Source organism: Lissotriton vulgaris, chromosome 3_1, assembly GCF_964263255.1.
Source record: "Lissotriton vulgaris chromosome 3_1, aLisVul1.2, whole genome shotgun sequence".
Classification (NCBI taxonomy): Eukaryota; Metazoa; Chordata; class Amphibia; order Caudata; family Salamandridae; genus Lissotriton; species Lissotriton vulgaris.
The window spans coordinates 493,108,731-493,131,351 of record NC_141689.1 but is presented as its reverse complement, the minus strand read 5'-3'; the positions used below and the strand labels follow the sequence as shown (position 1 = coordinate 493,131,351).

At 47.9% G+C, this 22,621-nt stretch overlaps 1 protein-coding gene across 1 annotated transcript in view; it reads left to right on the top strand.

Moving 5' to 3' along the window:
- Window positions 1-22,621, top strand: part of TENT2 (terminal nucleotidyltransferase 2) — a 569,767-nt gene that overhangs the window by 252,386 nt on the left and 294,760 nt on the right. The window contains exon 7 of the mRNA XM_086960733.1: window positions 19,603-19,669. Within this exon, the coding sequence (XP_086816859.1) occupies window positions 19,603-19,669 (67 nt within the window). The remainder of the gene's footprint in view (window positions 1-19,602; window positions 19,670-22,621) is intronic.

Below are 22,621 nucleotides of genomic sequence, written 5' to 3'. Positions count from 1 at the left end.
CACATGAGGCAGAGAACTTATTAACAAGGATAGTGATGGATCGATCGCTTTACAATTGCACCCCCCAAGTTGTGAATCTAAGTTGGTACGACTGGAAACAAATTGTATTCAGTGGGTCAAATGTGCTAGGAAAGTCTGGGTTCCTGGGTGTGACAAAGAATGATCTCCGTCTTTTCGCTGTTAATTTTCTGAGTTAGGTGATAATCAGTTGAGTTTCATTTGCATAGTTAACGAGCTTTAGTCTGTGGGATCTGATCAGCCCAGCTAGTGGATTGAGGTAGACATTAAACAATGTCGGGCTCACAGAGGAATCAATGAGCATCCCCTGGTGGATTGGTTAAAAAGTGAGACTGATAAAGGCTGTCCAGCAGGATACTCTGGAGTGCAGTCATAATTTAAAATCCTGTCCTTGACCTGTAGATTTAGTGATCATAGTCAAGTTGCGAGTAGATGAGAGAAATTGTCTACTTTCTTCAGGTCAAGTTTGTGTAATTTTCTTGAAAATTACTGTGTAATTATTGGCAGTCATTTATGAAAATTGTACATGAGGTGATCCAATTACGTTAAAAAAAAGTAACACGTTGCACTAATAAAAGCAAAGCTAAAAGCGACCTAATTACAAACATAATTGCTTAAGCTTAACTAAAGCCAAGACTGTTGCATTGCAAATCCTTGTTTACATGTGTAGCCCAACTAATGTACAGCATCAACATATATACCCAATGCAGTGATCTAGAAAATGGTAGTGTCCACTTATTGGGTAAGCCATGGCTCAAACTAGGGTAGACAGATTATTACTTTTTTATACCCAGTAACCAAGGTCAGTCCCCTCACTTCTCTGGCAGTCTGATTTTGCAATGTCTTTCAAGAAAAATGTGAAGTTACCTACTCTTCAAAGGTTGAACTTGAGTGGTATTTTGTAAGACCCGGAATAAAAGGACTGAGTTACAGTGCACATTTGAAAAGTCACTTCAGTTAGTCTGACTCCGCTGTTATGTGCTGGCCATACCTCCCCACCATTATATTGCACCAGACGTAAACCGGTATTCCCGCAAATCTTTCTAGCAGCATTGCATGTGCTCCTTACTGAGCACTTTTAACTTCTTTGGGTAGCTCCTCACTTCTCTGCTCAGAGTTGGTCATTGGGTTACATCAGTCGATCAACATTGCCTCACCTTTTTCTACATTAAAATTAGTTGAGCAGTCTTGGGCCTAAATTTGGTGCAATCCTTTTACGGATTTCTGCGAGGGGTTTTAGGGGCACAGTAGAGAAGCAAGGACATTGACATCTTCCCCTCCATACTGCTCATCACACCACTTTCTTTTCTTATTTGTAGCCCTCACTGGGCATTTATGTTATTGACTGATATGTGCTATGATACTGTATATGAGTTTGCAGCTACCTCAACCTTAGAAAGACTATCTTGGTTTTCCAGTTTGAGTACATTAGTATTATGAGCTTAAGATATCACTGATGCAATTACTCAGACTACTGCCCAGGAATGTACTGTCTGCACCTATACCTTGACAAAGGGTCATACAATTATCCGTCTCTCTCTATATGTGTTTTACATTGTTCTCAAAAGAAAATGGATGCCCTGAAGGAAAGATAGCAGAGTCTGGCGAGTTTGTGTAAATCCAAGTACAATCAGCAATTATTTTTGTACTGGACAAAAGTGCTCCTGTGTCTTTGAGAGGCAGTGATGGTAGGTGAAAAACAATTGGAAGGGCAAAACTGAGTCTAGGAACAGAAGAGCTGCAATACTAACTTGTACTTTGTAACATATAGGAGTATTTACCTTCTCTAACTTTTCTGAAAAAGAGTAAATGTAAGAGTTACATTGTTTTGAATGTAAACGCATCATGTAACCAAATACTATAGAAGACATATGAACATAGTTATTTTACGAAGTAAAAGCCTATTTGGTTTCCAGTTAAAACATAGGAAGTAATGAGGGGTTCAAGTACTTGGGCATCAACGCCACCTGAAATTCTCAAGAATTTTGTACGCCTCAATGTGCTTCCCCAATCGGAAAGACTACGAGGCGACTTGGCCCATTTGCATAACTTACCCCTCTCGCTGATGGGGAGGGCATTCCTCTACAAAATGATGACCCTCCTGTGGTTATTGTACATTTGGCAGAATACTCCATTCTCCGTCCTGATGAGTGTTTCAGAAAATAGACCTGGTGGTCTGCTACTCTGGCAGGGTTCAACCCCTAGGATTGCTCTGAGTAAAGTGCAGAGTGGGGTGTACGATGGTTGGCCTGGGGTCCCAGATGCCAAGTTCTATTACTGGGTGACACAATTAAGTGATCAATGACTAGGTCATGACGGAAGCCCGCTTATCGTGTGGATGGATATGTAATGGGCCGGTGTAGATACGATTCAGTTCTCTATCTGCGTTGCGAAGAGTGAAGCTTGACGCCGCACACAAATTAGATAGTGAGGGCATGGAGAAAGCAACGCAGAATTTGGGATGGCGTGATAAGTTGGTGAATCCAACCCCATTTTAGCCCAGTGAGAGGTGGGGGCCTGGAGAGTTGGGAACGGATTAAGATAGAATACCTGGGAGATATATGGAAGGGTTCAGGCTAGGATATCGTTGTGGATCTCTGCCAGGAATATACCATGGCTGAAACTGAGTGCTACGGATACCTGCTACTGGGCCATGCAGTGAGGCACCGCATACAGGAACGGTAGAGTTCGCCAGAATCATCTCCATTGTAGGATCTGCTCGTGTCGGATCCCATGCCAAATAAGGGTATCTCTTTGGTTTATTGAAAATTAATTAACAATTCCCCAGTCATACTGGTACACTTGCGGGAACAATGGTCGGAAAACCTGGGTGACATTGATAAGGGATGGACTGAAGCCATACAAAGCCCAAGGGAAATTACTATTAGGGCCCGACTTCGTCTTGTTCAATTGAGGATCTTGCATAAATCCTACTATTCTCTTCCAGGGGATCCTCATCAATAGTCATGAGCATTAGAATATTCCTGCCCATGCGCGGGACCCCGGAAACACTATATCATATGTGCCCCACATATATATATATATATATATATATATATATATATATATATATATATATATATATAAAAACATGCAATAGCAGCCAAATAACATCAGAGCTGAAATATGCTGTGAAGAATTTCCACAAAACATGAATAATAAGCATTAGAAACATGAGAAACACCAAAGATTGTTTAGAAACTGTTTTAATGCTCAGAAAGCAGTAGAAATTCTCATAACTCACTGGAAGCATAGAAAGCTCCCAGGCTGCATTGCAAATACAAGTCAAGTCAAGTCAGAATTTATATAGCGCACTACATACCCAGAGGGTCTCAAGGCGCTTGAGGAAGAGGGGGGGGGGGGTTTACTTATCGAATATCCAGGTTTTAAGCTGTTTTCTGAAGGCTAGGTGGTTTTGAGTAAGGCGTAGGTGGGTGGGAAGGGAATTCCAGGTTTTGGCCGTTAAGTAGGAGAAGGATCTTCCCCCCCATGGTGGCTTTGTGGATGCGCGGCACAGCGGCGAGGGCTTGGTTGGACGAACGCAGCTTGCCGGTGGGGGTGTAAAAGGAAAGGCGCGTGTTGAGACAATCAGGTCCAAGTTCGTATAGGGCTTTGTGTGCGTGGGTGAGGAGACGGAACGTTATCCTCTTGTTGACGGGGAGCCAGTGAAGGTCTTTCAGGTGAACGGAAATGTGGTCTGTGCGGGGGATGCCTAGTATGAGCCTGGCAGAAGCATTTTGGATGCGTTGTCGTTTTTTCTGCAGTTTTGCGGTGGTACCGGCGTAAAGGGTGTTTACCAGTGCGTGGGTGACTGTTTTTCTTGTTTCGGTGGGGATCCAGCGAAATGTTTTTTTGAGCATGCGTAGGATGTTGAAGCATGATGATGAGACGGCATTGACTTGTCTGGTCATCGAGAGTGAGGAGTTCAGGATGATGCCCAGGTTCCGTGCGTGGTCCGTCGGTATGGCGGCTTTTCCTAGGGCCGTTGGCCACCAAGAGTCGTCCCAGGCGGAAGGGGGTGTGCCTAAGATAAGGACTTCCGTTTTGTCCGAGTTCAGTTTTAGACGGCTGTGCTTCATCCACTCGGCTACTTCTTTCATCCCTTCATGTAGGTTGGTTTAGGAGGAGATTGGGTCTTTGGTGAGTGAGAGGATCAGCTGAGTGTCATCAGCGTAGGAGATGATGTTGAGGTTGTGTTGACGTGCGATGGTTGCGAGGGGGCTCATGTAGACGTTGAAGAGGGTGGGTCTGAGTGATGATCCTTGCGGGACGCCGCAGATGACTTCGGTGGCCTCTGACTTAAAAGGGGGGAGGCGGACTCTCTGAGTTCTTCCAGCGAGGAACGAGATGATCCAGTCTAATGCTTTTCCTTGAATTCCGATGTTTCTGAGGCGTTGTATCAGGGTGCTATGGCAGACTGTGTCGAAGGCTGCAGAGAGGTCAAGGAGGATGAGGGCGACTGTGTCTCCGTTGTCCAGTAGTGTTCGAATGTCGTCTGTTGCTGCGATGAGGGCGGTCTCGGTGCTGTTTGGCTCGGAAGCCAGACTTTGAGGAGTCGAGTGATTTGTTGGTGTCGAGGAAGGCGGCGAGCTGATTGTTGATCGCTTTCTCAATGACTTTGGCAGGGAATGGGAGGAGCGAGATGGAGCGGTAATTTTTGAGTTCGGTGGGGTCAGCTGTGGGCTTCTTCAGAAGGGCGCTGAGTTTGGCGTGTTTCCAGCTTTCTGGGAATGTGGCGGAGTTGAGGGAGCAGTTGATGACGTCTCGGAGATGGGGTGCGATAATGGAGTTTGCTTTGTTGAAGATGTGATGGGGGCATGGGTCTGTAGGTCTGTAGGGGATCCTGAGTGGATGGAGTTCATTAGGCGAATGGTGTCTTCTGTGGTGATTGGGTTCCAGTCAAAAAGGTTATTCGGAGGAGTTACAGGTTCGGAGGTAAGTGAGGTTGACTGGTTTGCGGGTTGGTTGTCAAAGCTGTTATTAATGTCGGCGATTTTGTCATGGAAGAATGAGGCGAGTGAGTCGCAGAGGACTTGAGAGGGGGTGATGTCGTTTGAGCTGGCAGTGGGGTTGGTGAATTCTTTGATGATGTTGAAAAGTTCCTTGCTGTTGCGGGCGTTGTTGTCTAGTCGGTCTTTGAGTGCTGATTTCTTGGCTGTCCGGATTAGTTGGTGGTGTTTGCGGGTGGCGTTTTTGAAGGCGGCTTGGGTGATAGTGTTTGGGTCTTTTTTTCCAAGTTTTCTCAAGGGAGCGACAGAGCTTCTTGGATTTCTTAAGGTCATCGTTGAACCAGGGGGCGTTTTTGCTTCCTTGCTTGATTTGATGTTTTTTCAATGGTGCTAGTTTGTCGGTGGTTTGGGTTAACCATTGTGTGAGGTTGATGGCGGCTTGGTTAGGGTTCGTTGAGTAGGCCGGGGGTTTTTGAAGAAGCGATGTGGAAATCTGGTCGATGGTGATTTTGTTCCAATTTCTTTGCAGAGTTGGTTGAGGGTGGTTGAGGATCGTGGTCTTATTGTAAATGAAGTGGATGCAACTGTGGTCCGTCCAGTGGAGGGGTGTGGTGTGCGTGAAGGAGAAGACACACAGTCTAAAAAGACTGAAAAGCTAACCTGTAGCTGCATATCAATAAACTGACACCGTGCCTTTAAAGCACCCCTGACCCCTTGTATCCCATCATGCCTCAGGGGTGACAGTTAGGTCAGTTGTTCTTTCTGGCTCCTTCAGGAAGGATCCTGGTTACACAGCTCCACTAATTTCTGTTTTCTGACAGAAAATTACTCACTTTGAACAACTTTTTTCACTTACTTTGACATTTTTCATCTTTATAAGTCAGTTTACTGGGCATTTTCAGTGGAAAATGCCTTCACTTTTTGATAAGTGTCCTTCTTGTGGTAACAAGAAAGCAAAATCAGACAACCACGATGTAGTATCCTGTGTCTGCCTTAAGAACATGATCCAGGCACCTGTCCACACTGCGAGCACCTGTCAGGAAGAACTCTCAAAGACAGGGAGAGAATTCGCATCTATGGCCTGGCTCATAGGTCATTCAGAGGAAGGCCTCCGGGGAAGAAGGGTTCCAAGAAGACTAAAACATCTTCAAAACACAGGTCTTCCATCCCTTCAGCGTCAGGCTTGGCGCTGAGGAAAGAACCACCGGTGGATCGTTTGGCTTCAAAAAGGCCGTCGACGGCGGGCTCGCCGTCGAAAAGAAGAACAGGTACGTCGACGACGTAGAAGGTTCCAATTCCGTCGTTGAGATCCCCTCCGCCGTCGTCAACCGGGCGACGATCGGCGTCAAGAGATGTGACCCCGCCGCCGTCAACCGGTCGGCGTCGAGATCAAAGGCCCCTCCGCCGTCGTCAACCAGGCGACGATCGGCGTCGAGGGAGGTCACTCCTCCGCCGTCGTTATCCAGGCGACGACCGGCGTCGAGAAGTGTGACCCCTCCGCCGTCGTCCAAGAAGCGGCGTTCGGCGTCTAGGACCAAGACGCAGTCTCTGTCAGTGTCTCGTCAACGCTCGGCGTCGAGGGTGTCCAATACCCCTCCGCCTTCATCGCACAGGCACTCGACGTCGAGACAGAAGACTCCGTCGACGGCCGGTCATCGCCGTTCGACGTCGAGGCAGAGAGCTCCGTCGACGACTGGACATAGTCGTTCGACGTCGAGAGAAGCGCCTCCGTCGACGACTGGACATCGTCGTTCGACGTCGAGAGAGAGGGCTCCGTCGACGGCCGGGCATCGCCGTTCGACGTTGAGGCAGAGAGCTCTGTCGACAGCCGGTCATCGCCGCTCGACGTCGAGAGACCATAGATCCTCACATAGATCGCCGTCGAGGCATTCGACGTCGAGATTGTTTGACCTGCCGACTCCCCGAAGGCGTTCAGCGGCGAGAGAAGGACGCTCAACGTCGAGACATTCAGAAAGAAACTCTGTGATCATGGTAACAGAGTCAGCTTCTCGTCATTCCACATCACGGTCGTCTGGCTCCTCAACTGCATCTTCAAAGTCCAGAAGTCCTGTGCGCAGATCTCCTGAGCGTCAGCCAGATCCTTCGGCTGAGCAAGTCAGACTGTCACCTAGATGGTACAAGTCTTTGGACCATTTGCGAGATTCTGGGGCTGCCAAACGCATGCAAGAATATGCCAGCCCACAACACAGGTCTCCTCTTCAGAATCTGGTAGAGGAGATGGACAAGCGTAGTCCTCCCAGGCGCAAATCACCTGTGAGAACACCAACCAGATCTCCCAGAAGATCCCGATCTCCCAGAAGAAGACCTCGTTCAGAAGATCGGGTCAGATCTCGCTCTCCTAGACGGGAGGAGCGTTCAAAAAGATCGCGGGAGAGGAGGCACAGTGCTCACCGTAGATGTCGACGAACTCCGTTCACTTCATCTACCTCTCCTACCAGGTCTTCCAAGAGGGATTACTCCCCTACGTTGACGGACAGTCCTACGTCCAGATCCTCCCCAGTGGATGACATTGGCACGTATCTGGATGTCCTGCAAAGAGGAGCACTGAAACTGAACATTGAAATGTCTGTCCCTCAGGTTACAAAGAACAATATTATCCAGGCAATGAGAATAATCTGTCAAGAAAGCCACCGACCCGAGCCATCAGCAGTGGGAACCATTTCAGTTTCCACCTCTGCCTTTGAGACAAAGAGAATAGTTTATCCGTGTTCTCTCTCAATGTCATTTTTATGTTTGATGTTAAAAATGTAAAATTTTTATCAATTTATATCAATGGTATTACATTTTATATGTGATTATAATCAATGGTTATTTTGATTTCTTTTACTTGTGTTTATATATTATTGTACTATACTGCTTTTTTGCCAGATTATTCTCATTGCCTGGATAATATTGTTCTTTATCACTTGTTGTTCCCTGATCCAGGAATCTGACTTTGCTCAGGGGGTCCCTGTTTAACACAATAATGTCCCTCAGGTTACGACAACAGTAATTTTTGAGACTTTACACAAAAAAGCTATCTCCCGTCCACTGCTGCCTTTAGTTCGGGGATTATGGATCCTGTCAAAGAGGTTTTCCTAACTCCAGCGGCTATCAGAGCGGTGCCGTCTCGCGTTCAGAAGAAATACAAACCGGCCTCTTCTGACCCGGTTTTTGTAAAATCTGACCCTCCAGCAGACTCTAATTGTGGCAGCGGCGAGGAAGACGTACGCAGTTGCCGGTTCCTCTTCAGTCCCACCAGACAAGGACAGCAAATCTCAAGACTCCTGGGGTCGCAAGGTTTGCAATTCAGCTGCATCCAGTCTTGAGGTTTCTAGTGCGGCTGCGCTTCTGGGTCGATACGACAGAGCCTTATGGGACTCCATGGAAAGGTTCAAATCCAAACTGCCAAAGAAAGACCAGCAGGATTTTAAAGAGACTGTGACAGAAGGATGTCTGGTGGCGAATCAGATAAGCACGGCTGCGGATGGTGCAGTACTTGCGGCGCATTCCTATTCACATGGGGTTTGTGCCAGGAGGTCGGCCTGGTTGCGCCTTACACGTCTGAAGCCGGATGCTCAGCATCGCATCCTTAATCTTCCCTTTTCGGGTTCCGCTCTCTTCGGGGAACATGCTGACGAAGAAATGACCTGGATGAAAACGGAACTAGATACAGTGAAAGCGGTGGGTTTGGAAAAGAAAGAAGAATTCAAAGGCCGCTTCAAGACCAACAGGGGGAGAGGGGCTCAACAGAGGGTTCAAACCCCTCAGTGGTCCCAAAGTAAGAACCAGGGTGAATCCCAGCTTCTAGGCAAAGCCAACTGAGGTAGAGGAGGTCACCAACAATCCTCTAACACCACAAGAGGAGGAACGGCCTGAGCAGTGGCTTCCTCTGGCGCCGTTACCCACTCCAGTGGGAGGAAGTGCTTCACAACACCCGGCAGAGTGGGTCAGCATAACAAAGGGTCAGTGGGTGCTGAATATACTGCGCAATGGATACAGGCTACGTTTCTGTGCGCCTCCTAAGAACATTACTCCAAAGAGCTCTTGCCCTCACCAGCTAAGCTTGCTCCGAAGAGAGGTGATAGTTCTACTACAAAAAAGAGCGATAGAGGAAGTCCCTCCCGCTCAAAAAGGAAAGTGAGTTTACTCAAGATACTTTCTTGTCCCCAAAAAAGATCAGGAGGACAAGTTCAAACCAATACTCAATCTGCGACTATTAAACAAAGTCATCATCAAAGAAAAGTTCTGCATGTTAGCGCTTCACCAAATATGCCCACATCTTCAAGCCGGAGATTGGATGTGTTCGGTGGATCTGCAAGATGCGTACTTTCACATCCCAATTGCTCAACATCGCAAGTACTTGAGGTTTGTCGTAGGGAACAAACACTACCAGTACAAGGTGCTACCCTTCGGTCTCAAGTCCGCACCACGAGTCTTCACCAAATGCATGGCAGTGGTGGCGGCTTTTCTTCACAAAAAGGGACTCTTCATCTACCCATACCTGGACGACTGGCTCCTAAAAGGCCCATCTCCGGTACAGGTAACGCACGATCTACAACTGTGCCTGCACCAGTTGCCAGGCTCAGCCTCCATGTGAACCTGGAGAAGTCAGTCCAGCGACCTACACAATCCATCCACTACCTAGGCTCCGTTCTGGACACAAGATTGGGAAAAGCGTTTCCTTCGGAGCAGAGACTTTTGTCCATGAGTCAGAAATGTGGGATTCTGCTAGAGTCTCTGCTTCCAACAGCCCGACAAGTAGCATCCCTGCTGGGTTCCATGGCGTCCTGCATTTTTCTCATCCCAAATGCCAGGCTGAGAATGCGTCCTCTACAGCAGGCTCTAGAGGACCAGTGGGACCAAGCGACAGGACGTTGGGAAGATCGTATCACTCTTTCCCAAGCGACGAAAGATGCCATCAAATGGTGGACTCGGAGAAGGAATATACTGGTGGGGGTACCGTTTCACCAACCTCTTCCATCCCAGTCTATAGTGACTGATGCCTCTCTGCAAGGCTGGGGAGCGCACATGGGTCCGCTTCAAATTCAAGGCCAGTGGTCTGTGCAGGAGCAGACATAACACATCAACATGCTGGAACTCAGAGCGGTATTCCTGGCTCTCAAAGCTTTCTTTCCAGCGATAGAGTCCAACTCAGTCCTAGTTCAGACGGACAATACGGTTCTATCTGAACAAACAAGGAGGCACAAGATCTCGCCCACTCTCTCGAGAGGCTCAGACAGTCTGGCATTGGCTTCTCTCTCTTGAGGCCTCACAGTAGTGGCAGTGCACCTTCCAGGCGAGTTGAACATAAAAGCAGACGCGCTCAGCAGGCACTTCGAAGATCAGCCAGACTTGGTGCTAAACAACAAAGTGGTAGAAGAGTTTTTTCGATGCTGGGGTCGTCCAACCATAGACTTGTTTGCAGACGACTAAAACGCAAAATGCCACTCCTTCGCGTCCAGGTTCCACCGGCCAGGAACGCAGGGGAATGCTCTACTGATGGATTGGTCAGGGACATTCGCTTATGCGTTTCCTCCCCTGGCTCTGATCCCGAAAGTAGTTTCCAAGCTCCTCAGGTCGAACATGGAAATGATCCTGATAGCTCCGGATTGGCCGCGGCAGTGATGGTACCCGGACCTTCTACATCTGTCTGTGTGTCCACACAGACGACTCCCTTGCAGGCCGGACCTGTTGAGCAAGATGAACGGGAGGATAATGCATCCCAACCTCCCATCATTGAACCTAGCAGCATGGCTCCTGAGGTCCTGCAATATGGACATTTGAACTTGCCTCCCGAATGCATGAACATTTTAAAGGATGCTAAGAGGCCTTCCACGAGAGCGTCCTATGCGTTCAAGTGGAAAAGGTTTTACTTATGGTGTTGGGATCATCACTTAGATCCGACTAAAGGGCAGGAGGACGTCATCTTGCCATACCTCCTTTCCCTGGCAACTGCTGGTTTAAAGTACACTTCTATTAGAGTGCATTTGTCAGCCATAGTAGCATACAGAAAATCACCTGATCAGATTTCTTTTTTTCAGGTTCCAGTGGTTAAGGACTTCATCCAGGGGTTGAAAAAAATGTATCCCCCTGTGCGAAACCCTTCTCCTCCATGGGAATTGAACCTGGTTCTATCCAGGTTAATGCCACATCCTTTCGAGCCCATCCACAAGGCCTCCTTACAACATCTCTCTTGGAAGGCGGCTTTTTTGGTGGCGATTACCTCTGCGCGCATAGTAAGCGAGATACAAGCGCTCTGTGCGAAAGTACCATATGCTGTTTTCCATCACAATAGAGTAGTCCTAAGGGCTCATCCCTCTTTCTTGCCTAAAGTCATTTCTGATTTTCATATAAATCAGTCCCCTCCCTTCGTTTTTTCCAAACCCTACGACCCCAGCCGAGCGGTCACTGCACTCCCTAGATCTTAAAAGAGTGCTCAAGTTCTATTCGGAAAGGACTAAAGAGATTAGGAAAACGAATCAACTGTTTGTGAACTAGGGGCGCTAGAGGGCGCCGGGCAAGATGGCCGCACTTACGTGAGGCTCTTCCGAGATCATCTAAAATTCGCCCATTTATCCTGTAATTCCTAACACCTGCGCCCTGTAATTCAGCTGAGAGAGCCCCGCTACCATCGGGGGTTCGCTGAGACGCTTTTCCCTACGACTGCGGCTGTACTGAGCGCTCCCGGAGCCGAGCTGCTCTGAGCCGGGATCCCGCTGACGGAGTCTTCGCTCCTCGGGAAGGAGCCGTCCCGCTGCTGCCCGGGCTGTGGACTCCGCTGCTCCCTGCGGGTGCTGCTCTGAAGGCGCGGCGCCTGGTTCCTGCGGCGGCGGTGCCTGCGGGATCTCCCCGGAGTGGCGCCGAAACATCGGACGGCCTGGACCCGGCCCTGCTTGTTTTGGTGATTGGGGCGGGGCGCTACGCAAGCCCGGGGCTGCGGAGGTGGCGCCGGGCCGCGCGAGCTGAGGCTGGCGGGGGCAGGGGGAGGGGGCCTGCGGCGAGGCAGAGTAGCGGAGCTGTGGCTCTGAGAAGAGCGGAAAATTAACCTAGGCTGTGTTGGTGCATTACCCTAGACGCTGGCATGCTGCTGAGGTGCCTAACTACACTGGATATCTGTGGGCCTGCAGCGCGCCCGCCATTTTGTGGCACTGATCCCCGGATACATCGGAAATTGAGCTCCGGTTGGTGCCCCACACCCAGCGACCACAGACTCAGACGCGGGTGCTGGCAGGAGGGGAATTCCGTGGTTGTGGTCCTGGCGACATGGCCATTTGATTACTTTGGGGAATATCGGATCACTGTTCTACAGGAGAGCTGAGAGGCTACTTGAGATCGGCTTGGTGCGCTTTTCCCACCGAGTGCGGTGGATCTGCCTGTACTGCGTTAAGGATAACTCCGGAGGGCTGGGTCTGCCCCTTGGTGTGGGACAGCTAGTATATGCTCTGAGACTGCTTGGGGCGCCTCGCCTGGTATATCTGCCCTACAATTCTGCGCATTTGCCTGGGCTGTACTGCTCGCCACCATGGGCAGACTGGAGAGGAATCAACCGAAAATCACGTTTGAGGCAAAAAAAACTGCGCTCATGTCTTCCCAGGCTCCCACTGACTCTGACCGGGGGGGGGCTATGGGGGGTGCCCCGAATTTGGAATCTACGCTGGTAGCCATGCAGAAGACTCTACAATCCATTGAAGGCACCATGGAATCAGTTAATCACCGTCTTGACCAAATGGCAACACAATTTGACCGCCAAAACGAGCGGATGGGGGAGGTGGAACAGAGTATCAGCCACGGAGGATGGACTAGCCACGGTCTCGTCTAAAGTATTCAGTATGGAGAGGGTGTTGGCGGTCATACAAGCAAAGAACGAGGAGTTGGAAGGGAGGTCCAGAAGGAACAATGTTCGCGTCACGGGCCTACCGGAATCCACGAATGTTGGACGCATGGAGGACTACATGGAACGCATGCTCATCGACATATTTGGGGCTGACCAACTGTCTCGTGTCTTTATAGTGGAACGTGCCCATCGCTCTCTGGCTAAACGGCCTCCGCCTGGGGCGCCGCCGCGACCTATCGTGGCCAGAATCCTGAACTATAGGGACCGGGATACTATTCTACGTCTTGCAAGGGAAAAGGGCTCCATAGACTACCAGGGTAACAAACTTGAGTTCTATCCTGACTTCACCATGGCGGTGCAGACAGCTCGTAAAGAATTTGCCACGGTGAAACAGATGCTGAGAGCTGAGGACGTTGCATATGCCATGTTGTATCCCGCACGCCTACGGATTGGACCTCCTTCGGATAATAAGATTTTTTTCTTCCCCCAAGGCGGCCATGGACTACGCCAAAAAACTGAAAAAACGTGCTAAAGAGCCGCATGGACGTCGGGATGATGAAGATGAGAGGCAGGATGAGGTCGCCTGAACTGTTATGCGCTGTTGGCTGCGGCAGGGGCGCTGCTATGGAGTACCGCGCTAGGTCACCTACACTGTTCTACATTTAGTTGACGTTGCCAGCTCACACGGCCCACTAGTGCCTGAATTGCCTTGAACTGCTAACATGTATGCTGAGGGGGGAGGGACACGCTGGCCGGTGGTGTCTCTACGAATGATGTGGAATTGCTATTGGCTGGACCATTTCTCCTGTGGGCTCAGTGGGGGGCCTGGCTGGAGGTCTTTAGACCTGGGGAGAATTGCGCGTGTGCCGCGCTGCTTGCTACTAGCATTATCAGCTACAGTTATTACTCTATTGGTTGTGAACACATCAAGGGGTGCTCTGGGCAATGTACTGATGTTTGACTGCTCATTACTTGATGCCATGATCACGAGACTGGGGCTGCAGGGTTGGGGATATCATTATTGAGTATGGTCTACACTCTCGTCAATTACTGGCGGGAGTAGTGTGCCGCTACGCCCCCTGATATGGGAGATCCCCACACACAGTTGTTTGAATTGTTGGGGTTTGCAAGGGGGGGGGGTATGGGATTGCTTTGGCAAATTGGGAATGCTGAAGTGGGTGGTGGGGTGGGGGATGGGTTTTTGGGGTTTGTTGGGGGATTGTTCCTTTTCCTGGTCAAGGGCGGGGGATCTGAGATGTCGATGGACTGTGTTCGGAGCTTCTGGTGAGGGATCGGTCTTTGTTACAGAGGAACTCATGTCACTTCCAGGTCGAGGGGTGCGGTGGGTTGGCCTCTAGGGTGGGAGCTGGTGAAGGTCTATTGGCTTCTGGGATGTTTGAAGGTTTGGCGTTATGGATGGGGGGGTAAAATCACGTGTGTTACTTGGAATGTGCGGGGTCTCAATAGGCCGCAAAAGACTCGACAAATGCTTGCTTTTTTGAATAGGCATGGTGCACAGGTAGTGTTTCTTCAAGAAACACACCTTCAGGGTAAGGCGGCTGAACTGGTGGGCAAACAGTCGGCGGGGGTGCGACTGGCTACGACATACTCTTCCTACGCACGAGGGGTGATGATTCTGATAAAGAGAAATGTCCCCTTTGAAGTGATTCATGAAGAGATTGACCAGGATGGTAGATTTATCATTGTACAGGGTAAATTGTGTGGTACGCTGATCACTCTTCTCAATGTATATGGTCCAAATGTCGATGATCCTGATTTCTTGGTTACACTCTGGAACAAAATTTATATGCTTACACCATCGGCTATCCTCTGTGGGGGGGACTGGAATGTCACGCTGGATTCCGATTTGGACAAAAAACATGACAGGCCCTATGTGCGCAAGAAAGCGGTGGATGCGGTATGTGAGGGTATGAATGGGCTACAACTGCTGGATGTATGGAGATTGCGCAATCCAACCAAGCGGGCAGGAACTTGTTACACGTCGGCGCATGATACATGGTCGAGATTGGATTACTGGCTAGTGACTCGAGATGTTAGTGATTGGGTTGTGGGTGCTGAACATCTGCCTCGTACTATCTCTGACCATGCGCCTGTTACACTGGTGCTGCAGCTCCCAACGCATGCTCCCGCTCCTTTCACTTGGCGACTCTCTCCTGGGGTGTTGACTGATCAGGTGTTGTGTGAGCGACTGAGACAGATAATTGAGGAGTTTTTTGTGAACAATGTGGGGTCCGTTGACAATGAGTACGGTGTGGGAGGCCTTCAAAGTGACGGTGAGAGGGGCGTGTATTGGTCTAAGGTCAGGGGTGCTCACGTCCATCAGGGACTCTATGACCAGGCTAGAAAGAGAGTTGTTGATTCTGGAGCGGCGACTGGAGGAGGGTGCGGAGGGCACGTCTTAGATCTTTGGCTGTGTCAATGTATGCTGACGACATGGTCCTATATGTTAGAGACCCGGTGCTCCATCTGGAAAATATACTCAGTGAATTCATTAAGTTTGGTCGCCACTCCGGACTAACCATAAATTGGGACAAATCTGTAGTGTTACCGCTCACGGACGCAACTCACCAAATCCATTGGAATTCCCGCTGGAATGGGCGACGGAGTCGGTTCGATATCTAGGCATCTGGGTACATAGGGATTGCCAGGAAGTCATACGGGCTAACTATGGCGTTGCCATCTCTAAGTTGGAAGATCAGGTAGCGCGGTGGACTCGTCTCCCACTGACCCTGGCGGATCGAGTATCCTTAATTAAAATGGTAGTGTTGCCGCAATTTCTTTATCTTTTTGTGAACATTCCTGTCCCGTTGAAATCGCATTTCTTTGCAAGGATGAGGTCCCTTTTGATATCTCTCACCTGGGCCGGTAAGAAGCCACGTGTAACTTGGGAGGTACTGATCAAGCCGTATGCACTGGGAGGGTTCGCCCTACCGGACATGAGGCTTTATTATCTCTGCGCACAAGCGCATTTCGCGAGTTACTGGTTGAATGCTCCACCGTATACCCCGCATGTGGCACTTGAGGCAAGTGCGGTTTTGCCATATCCGCTGAGGGCCATGATTGTTAACGAACATTCGGTATTTGAGAAGGGGGAGATTGATACTGTGCGAATCACAGCGACCGCCTGGGAGGGCCTGGGTAGACGGGCTGCCAGGTTGCCGTTATATGCACCGGCTATGCTGCTACTTTACCACTCAGGTGTTTCAGTATCCAGCGAGATTGGAGGATTACAGGTTCTGAGGGAAGCCGGACTACAAACTATGGGAGACCTCTTTCCCGGGGCATCATTTTTCTCCTTGCAGGCCATGACCGCTCGCTCAACTAACGCAGGTATGGCTACCTTTATCTATGTTAGGCTTCGGGCTGCAATAAGAGATTTGTATCCAACGTACCCGGGGGAACCGTTAGCACTCGGGGCTTTACAACTGCTTTACACGGCTAAAGACAGGACTAAATTGCTCTCTAAACTATACAAAGCTGCGCAGGAGGATGAGGGAGGGGGTGCAGTCCTGGCTAGAGCACGGTGGGATAGGAGCCTTCCAGAACCACTGAGTGATGACGAATGGAATGAATGTTGTACCATGACCGGGGGGTATGTGATAAATGGCAATGTCCGCCTTCTGCATTATAAGTTTCTACATCAGTGGTATTACACGCCGGTTCAGCTGGTTCGATATGGTCTTCGGGCTGCTGCTCAGTGTGTCAGGTGCGGTGCTGATGACGCAGACTTTGTGCACCTGGCCTGGGGATGCTCGCGTGTGTATGACTTCTGGAGGGCGGTGACTGAGAGGCTGACTGTCATGACATCGACTGTAGTTAAGCTGGATGTGCGCCTCTGTCTTTTGGGCATCGCTTCTGGTGTGTCAGTGCAATCGCGACGGCTTGTGGTGCTGGCGCTACAATTGGCTAAGAGGAGAGTTGCTATAGGATGGGGAGGGAGGAGGGCGCCTGATGTGCAGCTGTGGCTGAATGACATGGCTTACTGCAGGGACCAACTGCACTGTTACTATGAGGAAATGCCAGAGAAGTCTCGCCCGCGGGACGTCTGGGTTCCGTTTACGCTCTATATGCTGTCCCTAGCAGATACTGATAGCGAGAGGAGTGCGACCGCCGACTTGTCAGGGGGAGACCGGGAATCTGCTTGAGTGCTACCCGAGTGCGGGAGAGACGAATGTCCTGTGTAGTGTGTCTGCGCTGTGGTACTCATTGGGGTCTTCACGTGTGCTATGGGAGGTTGGCGTGGCCTAGCTGCCTTCCGGTGCCTTGCTATGGTTTGTGTATAGTAGGAGAGACTGTTTAACGGTTGCCTACCCTATTAATGTTCTTCTTGCCGACTGCCGGACCGGCTGACTCTTGGACACTGTACATATCGGACTTAGAATGCTCACTAAGACCAGGATCGGAAGGGTTGGGGGGGAGTTGGGGTTGGTTGTTGCTTGACTTTGCTTCTGCAAAACTTGAAAATGAGACCGAGATCACATGAGGGCTATACGGCCAAAATCTACAGGTGTGCTTTGAAAACTGCATTTAGATCATCTGTGGTGCCTTCATGAGCTAAGACTTTCTGGGTCATGCACTTGTGCTGATGTAAGTTATTAAGCTCGTCTATATTGTATGGTACACTGATTGCAGCCGGCCCTGCCAGTGGGTTGTAGGCACACTGCTGTGTATATGAATAATGTGCAATAAAGGTCTGCCAAAAAAACCAAAAAAAAAACTGTTTGTGAACTATGGTTCTATGCGGACAGGTTTTCCAGTGGCCAAGAGGTCCATCTACAGATGGATTGTCTCTTGCATTAAATTGGCCTATCAGCTTGCAGGCAAGCCTTTGTTGGGGTCCCCCAAAGCGCATTCCACTAGAGGGAAAGCCGCTACAGTAGCTTTCTTGCATTAAAATTCCAATGTCAGAAATATGCAAGGCTGCAACCTGGAAATCGGTTCATACCTTTACGAGACATTACTGTCTCGAATCTGATTCCAGGGCCGATACTCAAGTAGGGAAAGCCTCCTTGAGGAATCTGTTTGGGTAGTCTATAGCCTACTCAGACTTGTTGATGAGATTACTGTCTTATCATTCCTTTGCCCGCAGGGAAGAGGAGAGGCTCGCTATTCTATTCTAATGCTTATTGATGAGGATCCCCTGGAAGAGAAGGATTAGTTACTTACCTGTAATCCTAGTTCTCTTCCAGGGGTATCCTCATCAAAGTCATAAGCAACCCTCCCGCCTCCCCGGGCAAAGGATACTCTTTAACCCCTTCCATGCTCATGACGACCTCTGCGCGTAATGAGGCACAGTTGAGCTGTGCTGATGACGAGCTGAGCCCGTCATTACCAATGGTAAATCTGGGAATGCAGCGCAGAAGGAAAATATCACTAGCAGCCAAGGTGTTAATAAGGAGGTATTGTTAACCTATTTGTTACTGGGTTTGTTTTCAGTCTCCGAAAAGAACTGACCTAACTGTCACCCCTGAGGCAGTACAAGGGGTCAGGGGTGCCTTAAAGGCACGGTGTCAGTTTATTGCTATGCAGCTACAGGTTAGCTTTTCAGTCTTTTTAGACTATGTGTTTGCAATGCAGCCTGGGAGCTTTCCATGCTTCCAGTGAGTTATGAGAATTTCTACTGCTTTCTGAGCATTAAAACAGTTTCTAAACAATCTTTGGTGTTGTTTCTCATGTTTCTAATGCTTATTATTCATGTATGGTGGAAATTCTTCACAGCATATTTCAGCTCTGATGTTATTTGGCTGCTATTGCATATATATATATATATATATATATATATATATATATATATATATATATATATATATATATATATATATATATATATATATATATATATATATATATATATATATATATATATATATATATATATATATATATATATATATATATATATATATATATATATATGTATGTGGGGCACATATGATATAGTGTTTCCGGGGTCCCGCGCATGGGCGGGAATATTCTAATGCTTATGACTTTGATGAGGATACCCCTGGAAAAGAACTAGGATTACAGGTAAGTAACTAATCCTTCCTGGACGTTCCTTTTTAGGACCGGGAAGGCTGCGGCCCAGCATTGTTTGCCTGGTTGTGGCCAGGAAGCTACTTTTTTCATATTTTATGGGCATGTCCACAGATCCAAACATTTTGGACACAGATCATGGAGGTGTTGTCTCAGTTTACATCTACCACTGTCTCAAAATGCAAAGGAGTTATTACTGAATATATCGGGGGAAGAACATAGGTGTAAATCTCAAACCATGTGGGTAACACTGGCAGCCGGAGTTGCTAATTGTAATATAGCCAGGGCGTGGGGTAAAATGGAAACCCCAACCATAAGGGAGTGGATGTCTGATCCGGACTAGTGTCCGAGAGTTTAGCAGGTGGTGTACAAGGGAAAGGATCCCCCAAAAATGGGAAAAGCCTGGAGGGCTTGAGGGATTTTAGGGGATTTTGAAGACCAGAGGGGGCATGGGTCTCAGCCAGGGTCTACTGTGAAGCATACATTCTTTTACTTATTTTGGTTGCGTGAGAGGTGAATGTAAAATTACAACATATCAATCTATATAACATGTATTGCGGTCTCTAGATTTTCGCTTTGGTATGTATTGAATTCAAAATGCATGTCTTATCCATAAATGCTGTATGATGCAAAAGTTAATAAAAAAGATTTTAAAAATAAATAAATTAGAAAGTAATGCATTTCACTTGGCATGATAGTATACATCATATATATATATATTTTTTTAATGTTTTGCTTTAACAGCATACATCGAGAAACCTCAACTGATTAGAGCTAAAGTGCCAATAGTGAAGTTCAGGGATAAGGTCAGGTCAGTATTTTCCCTTGTGCTTCTTGTATTTTATACATTAAATTTTGTTTAAAGAAATGTTGTGTTAATTTTTTTAATGGTTGTTATGCTTATGTCAGTACATTAAAGCCACTCTTACCATCACATTGTCATCTCAAGTGTGCAAATCCTAATCTAGTCCATGATTCCATACTAATTTTGTAAGCAACCTAATCTGTCTCCTTGTGTGTAATGTGTACATTTTAGCTATTCAAGCAAGTAACATAATTAGTAATTCAAAAGTGTATTAAAAATGCAGTTATGTTCACATAATCTTAAAGATGTTTTAAGTATATATAATAGGGAGGTGTTGAAAAAGGTTTTCCTAAAAATTATGTTAATTAGTTTGGTGGGTGAAGAGGGCAGCGTTGGGCAGTTTGTACGGTTCTAACCAAACAGTTTTACTACATATGCTAAAAAAGCAAAACTGCTGAATCTACTTCAGCCTCATTCACTCACCATTTTATTTCCATATGTGTTGAATAGCTACAGTAAAATGTCAAGTGATTTTTATTTGCATTTTATTTTTTGTTTTTAACTTTTGTTTTACATAGTGGGCAATGGCTTAACAGTTGACATCTCTTAGTAGCCAATCCCGGGGTTTCCTTTTTGGTGCTAAGGAGGCACTGGTTTCCTCTTTTTGAAGCTTATTTTTGGGTTTGTGGTTAGCTGACCATTAATTTTTGGTGGCTATTTATGAAGTAATTGAAAGATAAACTGAAGTTTGCACCTTTCTTGAAAGGATGGAAAAATCGTAAGCATTAAGTTATTGAAAGTGTTTAATTTTCTATTTCAATTAAAGTTTATTAAGATTGACTAATGAACAGTTTTTCAGATTTGTCACTCTTCTTAGGGATTTGTAAGTTGCCTTTGAATCCAAGGATGACTGCGAACCAGTGGTTGAAACAGTTTTTTATACACCATGAAGTTGATCATGAAGTTGCTACGTTTTGTTTCACTTGGTCCCCTAATATGCACCAGAGCTTTTCTCAAGGCATAGTGTAACAAGCATTTACAATGCAACGGTCTCGCCTTTGCCAAAGTTAGAGCTATTGGCTTTGTAAATGACAACATTTTTATTTATGTGTTGGTTTTGAAAAAAGATAAATAAATGGCATTGTCATTTACAATGTCAATAGCCATACAACTTGTAATTACATTACACACACAGAGGGTCACATGCACACATACAATCTTACTACCACATACAATTTCTCTCTCACACACAGTCTCTCTCCCACACAATCTGTCTGTCTCTATCGTGCACACACACTTACAATCTCACACAAACGCTCACACATAATCTCTCCACCACACACACAATAATTATCACTTTCTCACATACACACTCACACACAATCTTTCTGACGCAAACACTTGCAATTATTTCCACACACACACAAATGATCTCTCTCACGCACACATAATCTGTCTATTTTTTACACACACAATCCCTCTCACAATCTGCACCCCTCTCTCATACATGCACACACACACACACACACACGCAGTACGGAGGTGACAATCAGATGCACCCCTGAGAAGCCTGCCTCAGGAGACAGGCGTCTGTGGAGACACAACCAGGATGAGACCAGCACACACACTCTCAGGAGCAGTCACGGGTGGAGCGAGCACATGCACGGAAAGGTGAAATGAGGAGCGGGGTTGCAGACTGCAGTCACGAGCAGAAATGTGCACAAACGTGTCTGCACGTATATGATTACACACTGAACATACGCGTGTGTGTGTGTGTAAATAATATCCAATGTATAGCTATATTAACCCCTTCACTGCGGGGCTAATTTCCCCGCGGTGCGGGGGGAGGGGGGCCACGCACGGCGCCGCTGTGCTCATGACGAGCCCAGGCTCGTCATGCAGCACGGTGCTCGTGTGCTCATGACGAGCCTGGGCTCGTCATGAACCCACCCGCGCAATGGAACGCTCAGCACAGCGGGGAAATTAGCCCCGCGTGTGAGCGTTCCATGGCTCATGACGAGCCTAGGCTCGTCATGAGCACACGAGCACCGTGCTGCATGACGAGCCTAGGCTCGTCATGAGCCCTGAAGGGGTTAAACTGCCTCACTACAACCACATATAAATGTTATTATATACATATCTATATGAGCATAGATTATGCAGCCCCATATCACGGAAATAAACGCCCCCTTCATCACCGTTCCCGCCTGGATCTCACTGTCCTCAAGAGCAGGTTCAAGCCTCGGATGTTTTAAATGTCTATGCTTCTCAGAAGTAGCGCCCAGATGCCCCACCCGGGCATTATAGAGTAGGGGTCAGATTAAGATAAAATAAAGTCTTAAAAAAACAAACGCGTGCCTTTCATTGCTATCCATGTAGACTCCAAACTGACTGTCATGAAAAAACACATTAGGTAAAAACGTGAACAGTTTTTTAAAGTATCAACGCTTAGTACTACAGGGTGAAACCCGGATTCGGAAGGAAAAGTAGTAAACGTATTCCAGTCACGGCCAAAAAGCTCCGGGCCAGTAGCTTTCAGATTCGAACTTGTAATCCTGAAAAATTCCTTCTAAACATTCCGCATATGCAACCGATTTTAGACACGAAGGGGCCAGCGGTGCTGCGGCTGCGAGGGCAGCTGGTGTGAGCAATGCCTCGCTCTCAACACCCTCTCCAAACACCCACGGGCCCCAGATTAGAACCCTGGGAGGAGGGTGCGCATGGGCGTCCGTTTTAAGCAGGTACTCTGACTCCTCCAGCAGCACAGGTTAAAACTACTATAAGCGGTAGTAGGGTTTCGAACTCTATGGCGCCTACATTCATCACTGGCACGTCTTGATAAGCCTCATGTCTGCTCTGTACAGCGGCCGCGGTGGCGTCTGCTCTTTGGCACACGTGTAGCTGGCAAATGCATTCAAGCATGCTTCTCTGACCGGGCATGTGTGCATTACTCGAGTT